Source organism: Phodopus roborovskii, unplaced genomic scaffold (assembly GCF_943737965.1).
Source record: "Phodopus roborovskii unplaced genomic scaffold, PHOROB, whole genome shotgun sequence".
In the NCBI taxonomy this organism is placed as follows: Eukaryota; Metazoa; Chordata; class Mammalia; order Rodentia; family Cricetidae; genus Phodopus; species Phodopus roborovskii.
The window spans coordinates 18,991,048-19,005,378 of NW_026126459.1; the positions used below are offsets into that span (position 1 = coordinate 18,991,048).

General features: G+C 38.4%; 1 protein-coding gene across 2 annotated transcripts in view; it reads right to left on the reverse strand.

Annotated features, from left to right (window-relative positions):
• The window catches only part of Nell2 (neural EGFL like 2), a 260,369-nt gene that overhangs the window by 185,811 nt on the left and 60,227 nt on the right, over window positions 1-14,331 (reverse strand). For both annotated transcript variants that reach the window (XM_051189737.1, XM_051189735.1), the window contains exon 5: window positions 2-175. In XM_051189737.1, the coding sequence (XP_051045694.1) occupies window positions 2-175 (174 nt within the window). The remainder of the gene's footprint in view (window position 1; window positions 176-14,331) is intronic.

The window sequence follows — 14,331 nt, forward strand, 5'->3', positions numbered from 1 at the left end:
CTTATTACAGTCGACATGTAAAATTAAATGGGAGGCACTGATGGCTAAGGAGAGCTTGTGCCACTTGGCATCAGCCAAAATATAAGGAAAGACTTCTGTGTGAGGACGATGAGTGCCGGAGCGGTAATGCAGTCTGATCTCATTCCGATGGCCACTGCTTTCCAGTTCCAGATACCTTCACAGAGAAGACCCACAAGAGACACATCAAAGGTAAAGTTCAACGAAGTCTACCTTAGCTGCTGTCTTCAGAGAGATCAGGTAGACACACAGATTCTATTCTTCCTACAAAGTACAACCAGACATTCCAAGTAAGGAGTATAACAAACAGCAGGAGCTAGGAGAGAATATTGATATGAGAGGACAGGAGTGAACACTGGGAGCTAAAGATTTAAGTGGGAATGAAAGAATGGGGCTGGGGGAAGAAGGGAGAAGGAGGAAAGAAATATGTAATTCATGCCTGATGATAGTAACATGGTCAAAAGTCATGGTTGTAAAATTCATAGGCCATAGAGGAAAATGATGTTGTTTTACTAAATAATCATGCCTTCTAAATATTTATGTTTGCATCCACAGGCTCTTATTGTTCTCAGCCCTGGCCAGAGAAGCTTCTAAATGGCAGTAGGTAGTTGTTACTGTGGAGATATGGACTGTGCAAAGTACTGAAAATAGTGACTGTGAGTGCTCAGCCATAGGAAGACAACTATAGCACACCACTACCACCACCACCCCTAAGGCTCCGGGACAACCACAGAGAAGGGACAGCAAGAATGTAAGAACTGCAGAATGGGAAAGGTTGGGTGAAATTCTGTCTTCTGGCCATGGCATGACTACTGCACACATGAACTCACAATAGCTGTTATGACCTTACACAAGATCTGTGCAAGATCAAGCCAGTAAAAATTCCATAATGTAGCTTAGGAAGATGAAATCGCATGGTATACTAGTCTAGATAAAGAACTATAGGCAGCTAATGTCTGGTGAGAACCTTTTCCAAGGATGAGCCACTAATCGGTTATTCACTACAAAGTGGTTAATATGCCCTGAAATCATTTATACATGCAACAAAATTAACACAGAAGGTAATATGTACATATCTACAAATATATAGCAATAGTAATCAAAGATAAAGAAGACAACAATTTGATAGGGAGTAAGGGAGTAAAGGAAGGCCTACCTCGAAAGAAAAGGGGGAAGTGATTAAAATTACATCTTAATTTCTAAAAATTCTAGCATGAAAGGGGGTGCCCTAAGCGCTGATGCCTGGCTGAGGAACTACTGGGAATTGAGTCTACTTTCTTTAGGATTATGGACACTGTAGGTTTCCCATGCTCCAGTCAGTGATCCCACACTCATGCACCAATGTAAGCACTCACTGAACTTGTGGATTAAAAATAAGTGAATAGAAAAGGAGGAAAGGAGATATGATGAAAAGTCCAGCAGGATGATTGAGAATGAGGGACAGGTGGATATGATCTCAAAAAATTTTTGTGTATGTGTATAAAATTTCAAAGAATGACTAGGAATTTAAAACTCAGTAAGAAGGAAGAAAAGGAGAAAACATCAGATTGGCCATCCAAAAGCCACAAAATAAAGACTACGTTTTTACATTTAGTTTTAATTGCTATTATAATAAATTTATGAATTTGTGGTAGATTGTCTATTTTAATAAATGTTAAAGATGTAATTTGAATAATTAGCATAATCACCACATAAAACATTTATCATTTCTTTGTGGTGATAACATTCACAATCATTTCGTCTAGTGGTTTTTAAACACAAAATAAAGTATTAACAATCATTTTTGCATTGTAGAGTACTAAAAGTTAAATTTTTTTAACTGTTTCTATGTAAAAAAAAATTCATATTACATACCAACCCCAGTTCTTCCTGCCTCCCCTTGTCCTTCTCCGATCCCCCTACCTCCCACCTCCCACTCCCCATCTATCCTCAAAGTGGGTAAGGCCTTCCTTGGGTAGTCAACAAAGTCTGGAATACCAAGTTGAGGCAGGACCAAGACCCCCCAACCCCTCCTATCAAGGCTGTGCAAGATATCCCATCTTAGGGAATGGAATCCAAAAAGCCAGTTCATGCACTCTGGTTAAGTCCCGGCCCCGCTACCAGGGCCCCCCAACAGATCAAGTCTCATAACTGTCACCCACGTTCAGAGAGCCTAGTTCAGTCCCATGCAGGTTCCCATGCAGGTTTCTCAGCTGTGTGGACTAAAAAGAGACCTATCAGAGTACATTAAAATAAATACTGACATTTTATGAAGTAAATAGGTTGGTTACATGGTGTTTGTTTGTTTTCCAAATCTGAAGAAAGTGAGATAGGGAAGGAAAACAAGTAGGGGTGAGCAGAAATACTTAACACAGGAAACCCAGGTGAAGTCATGCAAAGAAAGTGACATCTGAGAAAATCCTGAAGAGCATTGACCTTGCAAGAGTAAGAAGCTTCAAGCCCTCAAGGAACAATAAATAATCCCATGTTGCTACAGAAGGGGTCAAGGGGAAGAACAGTAAGAGGTCAGGCAGAAAGGTACAGGACAGCAGGGAGGCAAGCCTGTAGTAGCATCTCCTTGCCAGTGAATTTGTGTTAGACAGGCCACTTAGGGAACAGTCTAATACTATGACTGTAGAAAGTCTCGAGTCTTTGGGAGCAACTGGTTGCGTTACCTGTACATCGTAGAGGTGATGACAGGTGACGATTGAGACTGAAGTTAACTCTAGGGATTTCTTGTGCCAGGAAAGACAGGAAGAATGGACAAATTCTGCAGACATTAGAAAGGGACAATAAAGAATTTTTTCCAGAATTAATATGTAAGAGAAAGAAAGGTGAATGAGGAAAACTGTCATGGTTTTTAGTCTGAGCAGTGAAAAGAAAATGGCTGCTCTTCAGAAATGAAAAGATTCAAGTGAGTTTGTCCAAAGTGGTGATCCTGGGTCCTGATTTGCACAGCTACATAACTCAAAGATCCAAGGGAAGATGATGTGTATCATCTGGATGTGTATGTCTGGAGTGCAGCAACATTATCTCATCATCATCCAATTCTGGTAAGTCTACTTCTAGATTTTCCATTATGTTTAAACACATTCTTTTAAAACCATCTCTTCAAGTTCCTGTCATGTCAGTTTCTTCAATCTGTCCAAAGAGTCATTCATCTCTTTCACGGTCCCTTCATGTTGTGACTTTAGACTTGATTTCATTAATTTTTCTCTAATCTTTGTTATTTCCTTCTGCTGATTTTGGTTATGCTATGTTCTTGTTTTTATTAGGTTATATATTGGAAATCGTTCTATGTTTTTATGTGGGCATTCATTGCAAAAACATCCAATTGGCAGGACGAGTTCCCCATTGGAAAGGATACAGCCATAAGTGTGAGCAGCGAAGCCAGGGTAGAGGGAATCGTCAGCCTAATGAAGGGTTGTTCAAGGTTCAATATGATGGAGATTCAAAATTGAGAACAGGGACATCATGGTGACTTTTAGTGAAGTAGTGGAATTCTGCCTGAGTGGAGTGAACCCAGTTTAAAAAAAAAAAAAAAAAAAAAAAAAACAAGAGAAGGCACATTGGGGCAGCTGAAAGACAAAGGTGACATCAACAGGAGAGGCTGAGTTTTATTGCTTTGGAAATATTTATACACTGAAAACAATACAACAGAGAAGAGACAAAACTAAAACACTAGAAACAATATATAGTCCTGCAGCAACGTCCTTGAAACAGGATGGGATCTGCAATATTGCTATAGTGCCAGCCTTTGTTAGGATCATTGACAGGGAACAAAAATAAAGCGTCTGTGGGGAAGAAAAGATACACATGGTTACAGCCAGCAGTGAGAGCAGCTTTGGAAACCTCTGCTTTGATTTCTTTTAGGACTCAATTGATCCTCTAAGTGAGGACATATGGCTTAGCAGTGCGGAGGTGAAGATGTGAAACATTTGTCTAGGCTGAGAGAGCAAAGGGACTAAAGCATGAAACAAGGATGTGTTTGCAAGTGGTCAGATGGTGCACTGCAATCACTCAGTAGGGGAGAGCCACAAGAGTACAGCTGAGTCAGGGAGATGGCTCTATGGTTTGGGGATGGCCACACAAGTAAATTCATGGCATTTTTTTGAGTATTTGTGGATAGGTAAAGTAGATTTGAGGTCCCAAGAAAATGCAGGGAGTTCCACTGCCAAGTTGATCACTGACTTCATTGTCTAAGTTAACCACACATGCAATTCTCAATGGCTCTGACTGATTTTCACACAAATTACTAGATCCAATTATTTCACTAAGTCATTTGGCTTATAACACAGTTTTACTGATGATTATTATAGGGGCATTGATGGGCAGTGTTAAAAAATCACAAATATTGAAATATGAACATTCATATTTGTGTTTATAAGAAGCCAGCCATGCTTCAATATTCTATTTTCTAATATATCACTGGGATTCGCCTTAGAGCAATTTAGTGAAAATGTTGATATCGCTGTTCATACTGGGCACTGTCTTATGACTGAGTGTGTATGTGTACATATGTGATGTGCACACATGCATATACATGTGCTCACATTTGGGAGTTGGTATGGAGAATGCCTTCAAAGGAACAAAGAGATGCTGTCATTTCTCCACATCATAAAAAAAAAATTTCACAAATGTTTATGCCTTAAAGATCTGACAAACCTCACACTGAAAAGACAGTAAAGTCAGGGTCTGATGACTTCAGGTGTAAAATGTGAAGTTTTTGTGACAGTTTTCCTATTTCCATCATTCCTCCCAATCCTCTGCATTATCTGCTAGCTGGCATTCTAATGTCATCACAGAAAGTCATTAGAGCATCTACATTTTCTAAAGTCATAGCATAGTTATACAGCAGTATTATGCTGTATATGTCTTAATCAGCATTGTTTATATTTGCCATGTTACTTGGTTTTATTGGTGGAGTCCAACTTTGAAGAATAAACGGCTGGCAGGTCCCAGTGACTGTGTCAGGCAGATGGCTCTACTGTAGAATGAGCCAGTCTAGTGAATACTTTTGTAACATATACCCTCTGTCCATTCTGTTTCTCCAGAAAGCAGAGAGTCTCTCAAGATGCACTTGTTATTAACAGCTTCCGGTTTGTTTGTTTTTTGTTTGTTTGTTTGTTTTTTTCTGTCTCCTTAATTCTGGGAGGTCCACTTTGAATTTTCCATTATGGTTATCTAAAGTCCCTTCAAATTTCTTCAAGTTCCTGTCACGCTAGTTTCTTCCATCTGTTTTTCCAAAGAGCCATCTCTTTCACTATTCTGTGTTGTGATTTTAGATTTGATCTCATTAATTTTGCTCTGATCTTTTTTTACTTGTTTCCTTCTGTTGATTTTGGTTATGGTATGTTCTTGGTTTTATTAGGTTACATATTTGAAAGCTTTCTAATTTGTATATGGGCATTCATTGCTAAAACATCTCTTACTATTTCTTTTCCTGTTATGCCAAATGTTCTGGTATTCTGTTCTTCCATTTTCACTTTTTAAGAACATTTAAATTTATCTTTTCCAATTTGAAAAAGATTCATTGCTTATTTAAAAGTTCAGTTTCCATATATTTATACACTATCTAAATCTTGCTGTTTCATTTCACTGTAATAATAATAAAAAAAAAGAATGAGGATATAACTTCCATTTTCTTTTCGGCTCATTAAGAATTGCTTTGTGGAAGCCCGCCTATCCACGCAGGACCACCCTGAGTCCCCGCCTGGCTGATCTCCAACCCCCACTGCCAGTACTCTGCCAGAGCTCCTGCCCCCAGCCAGAGATCTGACTATACCCCCCCAGGACCATTCTAAGTCCCTGCCAACTGGATCTTTGAACCCCCCATCGCCTGTCTTTGGCTGGAGCTTGATCTTTGACCCCCATCGACAGACCGCTGCCTGAGATGAGAACTCATAGAGATCTTGGACCACCCAGACCTGCAGACATCAAATTTTTGACCCACCTAAGGCCCACCTGGGAGTAGCAGAGAGAGAGAGAGAGAGAGAGAGAGAGAGAGAGAGAGAGAGACCCACCTGTACCCACTGGAAGAAGCAATGGGAAGATGGCAATACAAGAAAACACCTAACAATAGAAAGACAAGCATGACACCACAAGAATCTAGGGACTCTACACCAACTAGACATGAAAACCCCAAAGCAGATGAAGCAGAAGAGAACACCTTAAAAAAATAATCTTCATAAAAATGATAGAAGCCTTCAAAGATGATGTGAGAAAATCCCTTAAAGAAAAGGAAGGAAAAAACAAACAAAAAAATTGGAAGAAATTAACAAATCTCTTTTTTTTTTAAATCTCGCCCCCTAGTCTTTTCCCCTACCTCACCTCACTCCCAGATCTAACCCCTTAATATTCCTTCAGAAAATAACAGGCCTCCCAGGGGCATTAACCAAACATGGCATAATATGTTACAATAATATAAGGCATATACCATCATATCAAGGCTGGATGAGGTGACCTAGTAGGAAGAAAACTGTCCCACAAGCATGAAAACAGTCACAGACAGCTCCTGTTTTACTGTTTTGAATCCCACAAAGACCCCCCCACCCTGCACCTAAGCTGAACAAGGTATCCCCTCATAAGGAATGGGCTCCAAAAAGCCAGTTTATATACTAGAGATAAATCCTGGTCCCACTGCCAGTGGCCCCATAAACTGCCCAAGTCATACAATTATCACGCACAGTCAGAGGACCTAGTTAGTTCCTGTGCAGGTACCCCAGCTGTCACTCCAGAGGCATTAAGCTCCCACTAACTTGGACCAGCTATTTCTATGGGTAACCCCCTCACAGTCTTGACCCCTTTACTTATATTATAGCTCCTCCCTCTCTTTTATTGGCTTTTTTTTTCATTTCACAGCTAAATTATTTTGGGAGGCAGACTGACAGCTGGGAAGCCAACATGGGACTGACTCAGACCCCCTGAATATGGGTCTCAGCTAGAAGGATTGAGCATTCTAAGGGACCTCAGATAGTGGAACAAGGATGCACAAAAGGACCTTGTGGACACATCCCCCATGGAGGGATACTGCCTTAACCTAGAGACAGGAGAGAAGGCCTACTTCAAATGACTTGACAGATTTACATGACCCCACCTGGATGGCATTGCCCTACAGGTGGAATTGGGGTGGGGGATGGGAGGGGAGGGTGGTCAGGGTTCATGTAAGGGGGAGAGAGAGTAAGAGGGAGGGAGAGAGGGAGGGAGGGGGAACTGGGATTGACATGTAAAATAAAAAAATAATAATAAATAAACAAATCTCTTAAAGAAAGTAAGGAAAGCCAAGAAAAAAAAACAATTAAACAGGTGAAGGAAACAGTTCAAGACTTGAAAACTGAAATAGAGACAATAAAGAAAACACAAACTGAAGGAATGCTGGAAATAGACAACTGGGCAAATAATTGGGAACTAGAGATGGAAGCATAACCAACAGAATACAAATGATGTAAGAGAGAATCTCAGGCACTGAAGATAAACTAGAGGAAATAGACTCATTGACCAAAGAAAAGTGTAAATCCAAGAAATCCTTAACACAAAACATGCAGGAAATATGGGACACCGTGAAAAGGTCAAACCTAAGAATACTAGGCATACAGGAAGGTGAAGAAGCACAGCTCAAAGGTAAAGAAAACATATTCAACAAAATCATTGAAGAAAACTTTCCCAATCTGAAGAAAGACATGCCCATGAAAGTACAAGAAGCATACCGACCACCAAATAGACAGGACCTAAAAAAACAGACCCCTCGACACATAATAATCAAAACACCTAACATACAGAATAAAGAAAGAATATTAAGAGCAACGAAGAAAAAAGGCCAAGTAACATATAAAGGCAGACATATCAAAATTACACCTGACTTCTCCATGGAAACTCTCAAGGCCAGAAAGTCCTGGATAGATGTTCTACAAGTACTAATAGTCCAGGGATGCCAGCGCAGGCTACTATACCCAGCAAAACTCTCTATCACTATAGATGGAGAAAACAAGATATTTAATGACAAAGCCAGATTTTCACAATACATATCTACAAATCCAGCCCTACAGAAAGTTCTGGAAGGAAAACTACAACCCAAGGAAGTTAACTATGCTCACAAAGACATATGCAATAGATAATCCCATTTCACCAGAACCCAAGGGTAAAGCAGGGCAAATATATTCACAATACCATTGCCAACAACAATCCTACATCTGACAGAGGGCTGATCCTCAAAATATATAAAGAACTTAAGAAACTAGTCAACAAAACACCAAGTAACCCTATTAAAAAATAGGGTACAGAAGAAACAATTCTCAATAGAGGAAATCAAGAAGGCTGAAAGACACTTAAGAAAATGCTCCGCATCCTTAGCTATCAGGGAAATGCAAATCAAAACAACTTTGAGATACCATCTTACTCCTGCCAGAATGGCTAAAATTAGAAACACCAATGACAACTTATGCTGGAGAGAATGTGGAGAAAGGGGAACACTCCTCCACTGCTAGTGGGGTGCAAACTCATACAGCCAGAGATCATCAGTATGGTGGTTCCTCAGGAAAATGGAAATCAGTTTACCACAGGACCCAGCAATCCCACTCTTAGGCATATAGCCAAATGATCCATACCCATGAAACAAAGACATGTGTTCAACTATGTTCATAGGAGCATTATTTCTAACAGCAAGAACCTGGAAGCAACCTAGATGCCTCTCAACTGAAGAATGGATAAAGAAGATGTGGCACATCTACACAATGGAATGCTACTCTGCAGGTAAAAATAAAACAATGAAATCTTGAAATTCTCAGGCAAGTGGATGGCACTTGAAGAAACCATCCTGAATGAGGTAACCCAGTCACAAAAAGAGGAACATGGTATGTACTCATTCATATATGGATTTCAGACATAGAGCAAAGTATCATCAGCCTATAATTCACACCCCCAGAGAAACTAGGATACAAGGAGTTTACAAAGAGATTCATATAAGGTCCCTCACAGAAGAGGAAAGGGACAAGATCTCCTGAGCATATTGGGGGCGGAGGGGCAGTGAGTGGAGAAGACGGGGGATAAAGAGAAGGGGAGGAGAGGAAAGCACGTGGGACTAGGAAGATTGAATCAGGGGAGGAATAGACAAGAACAGAGAGAGAGAGAGAGAGAGAGAGAGAGAGAGAGAGAGAGAGAGAGCATAAAAAAGAGGGAGCCATTATAGGTTTGAAGAGAAAACTGAACCTAGACGTGTCCAGAGACCTGCAAGACTGACTCCAACTAACAATTTGAGCAACAGTGGAAAGGCTACCATAAATGCCCTTCCCTGATAATAAGATCGATGACTAACTTATCTACCATCACAGAGCCCTCATCTAGTAGCTGATAGAAACAGAAGCAGACACCCACAACTAAACACTGAGCCAAACTGGAATCCAGCTGCTGAGCAGGAGGACAAGACTAGGCTACAGAAACACATAGATACAGCTGACCTGAACAAGGAGGAACTAATGGGTTCCCAGATTGATAGCTGGGAATCCAGCATGGGACTGACTCAGACTCCCAGAATATGGGTCTCAGCTAGAAGGCCTGCGCAGTCTAAGGGACCTCGGATAGTGGAACCAGAATGTATCCCTGGTGCACAAAAGGAGTTTGGGAGCACATTCCCCATGGAGGGATACTCCCTTAACATAGAGACAGGAGAGAATGCCTTGTCCCCACTCCCAATGACTTGACAGATTTAGATGACCCCTCCTGGAAGTCATCACCCTACATGTAGAGTGGGGGAATGAGAGGGGATAGTGGTCAGGGGGCAGGAGAGGATGGTAGAGAGGGAGGGTGGGTGGGTGGGAGAGGGAGCTGGGATCGATATGTAAAATAAAAATAAAAAATAAAAAAAAGAAAGAAAGAAAAGAATTGTTTTGTGTCATAGTACACTCCTTTCTAGAGAAAATTTGGTGTGCTCATTAAAAGAATGTGTGTTCTGCAGCCTTTGGATGAACTGTTCTACAGATAACTGAAGTTCTTTGGGCTATAAATTGTAGTTTATCCATCATGTCTGTTGATGTTTTTTTTTTTTTTTTTTTTTTTCGTCTAGGTGATCTGTGCAATAATGAGCATACAGAATCAAAATTCTCACTATTATTGGATTGGAGTGTATTTTTCCCTTTACATCTAATGGTGTCCTGAAAAACTGGTAGCTCCAAAATTAGGTACAAAAACATTTATAATGCTATGGTTTCTTGATGATTTGATCCCTTGACATCATAAGTAACTTTCTGTGTCTCTTCTTATTATTTCTTTTTAATTTTAAAATCTATTTTATTAGATGCTAGTGCATGTGAATTTGCTCATTTCAAATTCTATTGGATTGGAACCTTTCTTCACCCTTCAACTGGTGTTTTATCTCTTCTGGTGATGTAGCTTTCTTATAGGGAGTATATTATTAGGTCTTTCCCTTTTGAATTCATATATCCAACTTGTACTTTTTAATTGGAGTGTTAAACCACCTCAGTTTAGTTATCATTCAAAAAGTATGCCCTTTTATGTGTCATTTTTATTCTAGTCTAGTTTTTTATTTCTTCTGCTCCTATCATCTTTGTGTGTGATAGCTTATATATGGATGATATTGGATTGTTTCTCTCCTCTAGTGAAATTTATACATTCATATGTTATTATAATGTTACTTTAGTTTCTTCTACTTCCTGGTGTAGGACTCCCTCAAGCATCTTTTGTATGGCTGGAATGCTGATCATAAATTCCCTTAGTTCTTTCCCTTTCCTTGGAAAGTCATTACTTCTTTAGTTTTGAAGGGTAGCCTTGCTGGAAATAGAAACCTGAGCTGGTGGTGATTTTCTTTCAGGATGTGAGATTCATCATTCCTGGCCTTGAAGGGTACCTGCTACAGAAATGTGTTCTTAGTTTAGGAAGACTGGCTTTAAATGTGACAATGGTTTTCTCTTGAAGATTTGAAAATATGTCTTTGTCTCATGCTTTCAACAGTTTGACTGTAGTGTAACAAGGTGAGGATTCCTTCCTACCCTGTCTATTTGAACTTCTAGAGGCTCCTGTACCTGAATGCCCAGCCCTTTCCCAAGACAGGGGACATTTTCTGCAATGATTTCATTTAACAGGTGTTCTGCCACCTCACAGTTTACTTCTTCCCTTTAAATATGCTGATGTTGAAGAGGTTTTCAATGGCATCCAGAAGGTCTTCAATGTTCTGATCACTGTTTTTCTCTATTTCTTTATAAAAGCATATCTTTAAAAATCTGTCTTTGGGCCCTTATATTCTTTCTCTTCTTTAATATAAACCACACTTGAAGCTCTCAAATAAGTTTTAACCTGTCTTCCTGGGTTCCTCATTTCTATAATTTCTATGTCCTATGGTGGGGATGTAGCTTGGAGGTAGAGCCCTTGCCCAGCACTCACAAGGCCTTAGAATCCATCCCTAGTACTGACAACAACAAAACCATGAAGTTTTCTCTTTACAGGCTTCTCCTTCATATCCTGCACTGTCTTCTTAGTTTCATTTAAGTGCCTGCATTTCTTTGGAACCCACTCTGCATTTTTAAAAACCATTCTTTTAGTTGGGTGTAGTGGTACACACCTTTAATCCCAATACTCAGTGAGGCAGAGGCAAGCAAATCACTGTGAGTTCCAGGCCAGTCTGGTCTACATAGTTTACTCTGGGTCAGCCAGGGATCAATAGGACACACTGTCTTTAAAAACATGAAAACAAAAGCTCTTTTGAGTTCTTGCTCAGGATTTCATACACTCTGTTGTCTTTGAAATATGTTACTAGAAATTATGATGTTGATATATAGTAACAGCATCTGTATTCATTTTTCATATATCTGTGTTAAAACTGCATATCTCAATCTGTCTTGTCTTAATCAGCTTAATTATTGAATTGGATTTTCCAAGAAACCATCTCTTGGTTCTCTTTTGTTTCCTTTAAACAAATAATTATTATCTATATACATTTGTATTCATATTCTTCTTATGAATACCTTATTTTAAGAAAACCATTGTCACATTTTATGAGTCTAAAACCTAGCAAGGGCATTACAAGAAAGAAAAATTTAAAAATAATTTTTCATAAAAATTATACTAAGCTTAAGCAATATTTAGTAGATACAATGTATTCCTGCAAAAGAAAACAGCCAAATGGGCTTAGAAAATTAAGGCTACTTTTACATTTCAAAGCCATTCAATGTAAGTCATCAAACACTGACAAAATGAGAAAAACTCATTTTAATTAACAAAAATACACTTGAAAAATTTAGTCATTAATATGTTTTAATGTTGAGGAGTAAATTCAAAGTTCTTTTATATAACTTAGTGTTAGAATGTTAAAAGTTATTTCCATAGATTTAGAAAATGATATCAGTCAAATCATTTCCAGTCTATTCTAACTTAGAGGTCTTGGTGACTAATAAACGTACTAAGTGTCTCTGACTCCTTTGCCTGCTCTTGGAACCCTTTTCCTCCTACTGGGTTTTCTCACCCAGCCTTGATGTGAGGCTTTGTGCCTTGTTGTATTATATCTTGTTGTACTGTTTTTTATGTCCCTGGAAGGCCTCCCCTTTTCTTGGGGGAAGGCAGAAGGACTGGATCTTGAGGAGAGGAAAGTCAAGGGGTATTGGGAGAACAGGAGGGAGGAGAAGCTGTGGTAAGGATGTATTATATGAGAGAAGAATAAATATTTTTAAAAAGATGAAAGAATTGTGAATGAAGAAATATCACACCTTACTGTTAGTGAATTCCAAGTTAATGTGACTATTAACTTGGAAAATAAAATTCTACAAATAAATTGCTAGAATTAGCAAATTAGTTAACAAGTTTGCTAGATAAAATATTAATGTGCAAAACTCAGTTGTAATAGGTAAAGAATGAAATCCTAAATGATGTAAATTAAGATAACATCAAGACATAATTTCCAAGAATAAATGTAACCTAAGATTTGTAATAATTTTATAAGATTCTTTAAAATGCTACTGAAAGAAATAAAAAAACTCTCTACAGATACCACAATCTATATATAGATTTAATAAGATTTCAATCAAAATCCAAACTGATCCTAAAATCTCAGTAAATGTTAAAAAAATGGAATTAATAAAAATATCTGAAAAAATAACCAATTATATATTGTCACATCAAAATTATAAATTATAAAACTATAATAATTAAAATTATGTGACAATGACTCATGATGCATGACTTTTAAAAACATAGTAAAGTGTATGATGATTTTAGAAGTATGTGATTATAAATAACCTGATTAGAAGAAAGAAACAGTATTGCTTTTAGAAACAATCTCTTTTGATCTTGTAGTTATTTCACTTTTGTAAATAGTTTGTGGGGAAGAATGTGGAAGAACTTGGAAACTAAGCTTTTAAAGGCAGTCAAAGACTCCCAGCAGAGCTTACTGGGATCTTCTGATGACACCTGGGGAGATAAAAGTGCTGAGTGAAGTGTAGACAGTGGCAGCCTAGCTCATGAATTTCATAGGGGATAAGGACTCTATCAATACTTGGGAGAGGGACCATTTGTGTGGTTTTCTTGGAGAAAATCTGGTCCTATGCAGCTTCTCTTTCTGAGAATCTAAGTGAAGTTGAATTTGAAACGGATGGAGTTGTGGAAGGGAAGTTATTTCCCAGGGTCAGCACACAGAAGCTCTTGCTGCTGTGACTTCCCTACTAATGATGGCCTTGAACTGTGAACCAAAGTAAGGGATTCCTTCATGAAGCTGGTTTCTTGAGGTGTTTTATCATAGCATCAACATTAATGGTGACTAAGACAGCAGGCATCTCCGGAGGTATGCCTGGTTGATAACAATAACACTCCCATCTTCTTCCCAAACACTTATATCTTACTATCCTTTTGCAATCAACATAATTCTTAGTTAAGAAATGGTCATAATTTCTTTCATGAACTTTAGATTGACATATTACACAAGGAAACTGGTTTAATTAATTCCATACAAACATTGCTGTCACTATTTTCTGAAATTCAAGAATGCATCTGTATATCTATATATTGTGAAATAGTCATGAAACACGGGATTACAATAAATGTATCGATAAATAACATTTTCTTTTGCTTGAGAGACAAAAATACTACCAAAACATTCATTTTTGAATACTGACATGAAACAGGGCATCTCTTTCTCTAATGAATATGATTATGCAAAGAAGTAGAATACTATAATATGTACTCTGTTCAAATTAGATTTTAAAATATTTTATTAATATGCCAAATCCTCAGAACCTACCCACTTCACTATGAAAGGATCTAAAAAATATATATATATATATATATATATATATATGCAGATTCATGGCCTAAAAGGAACTGACTTGCTCATTGAGG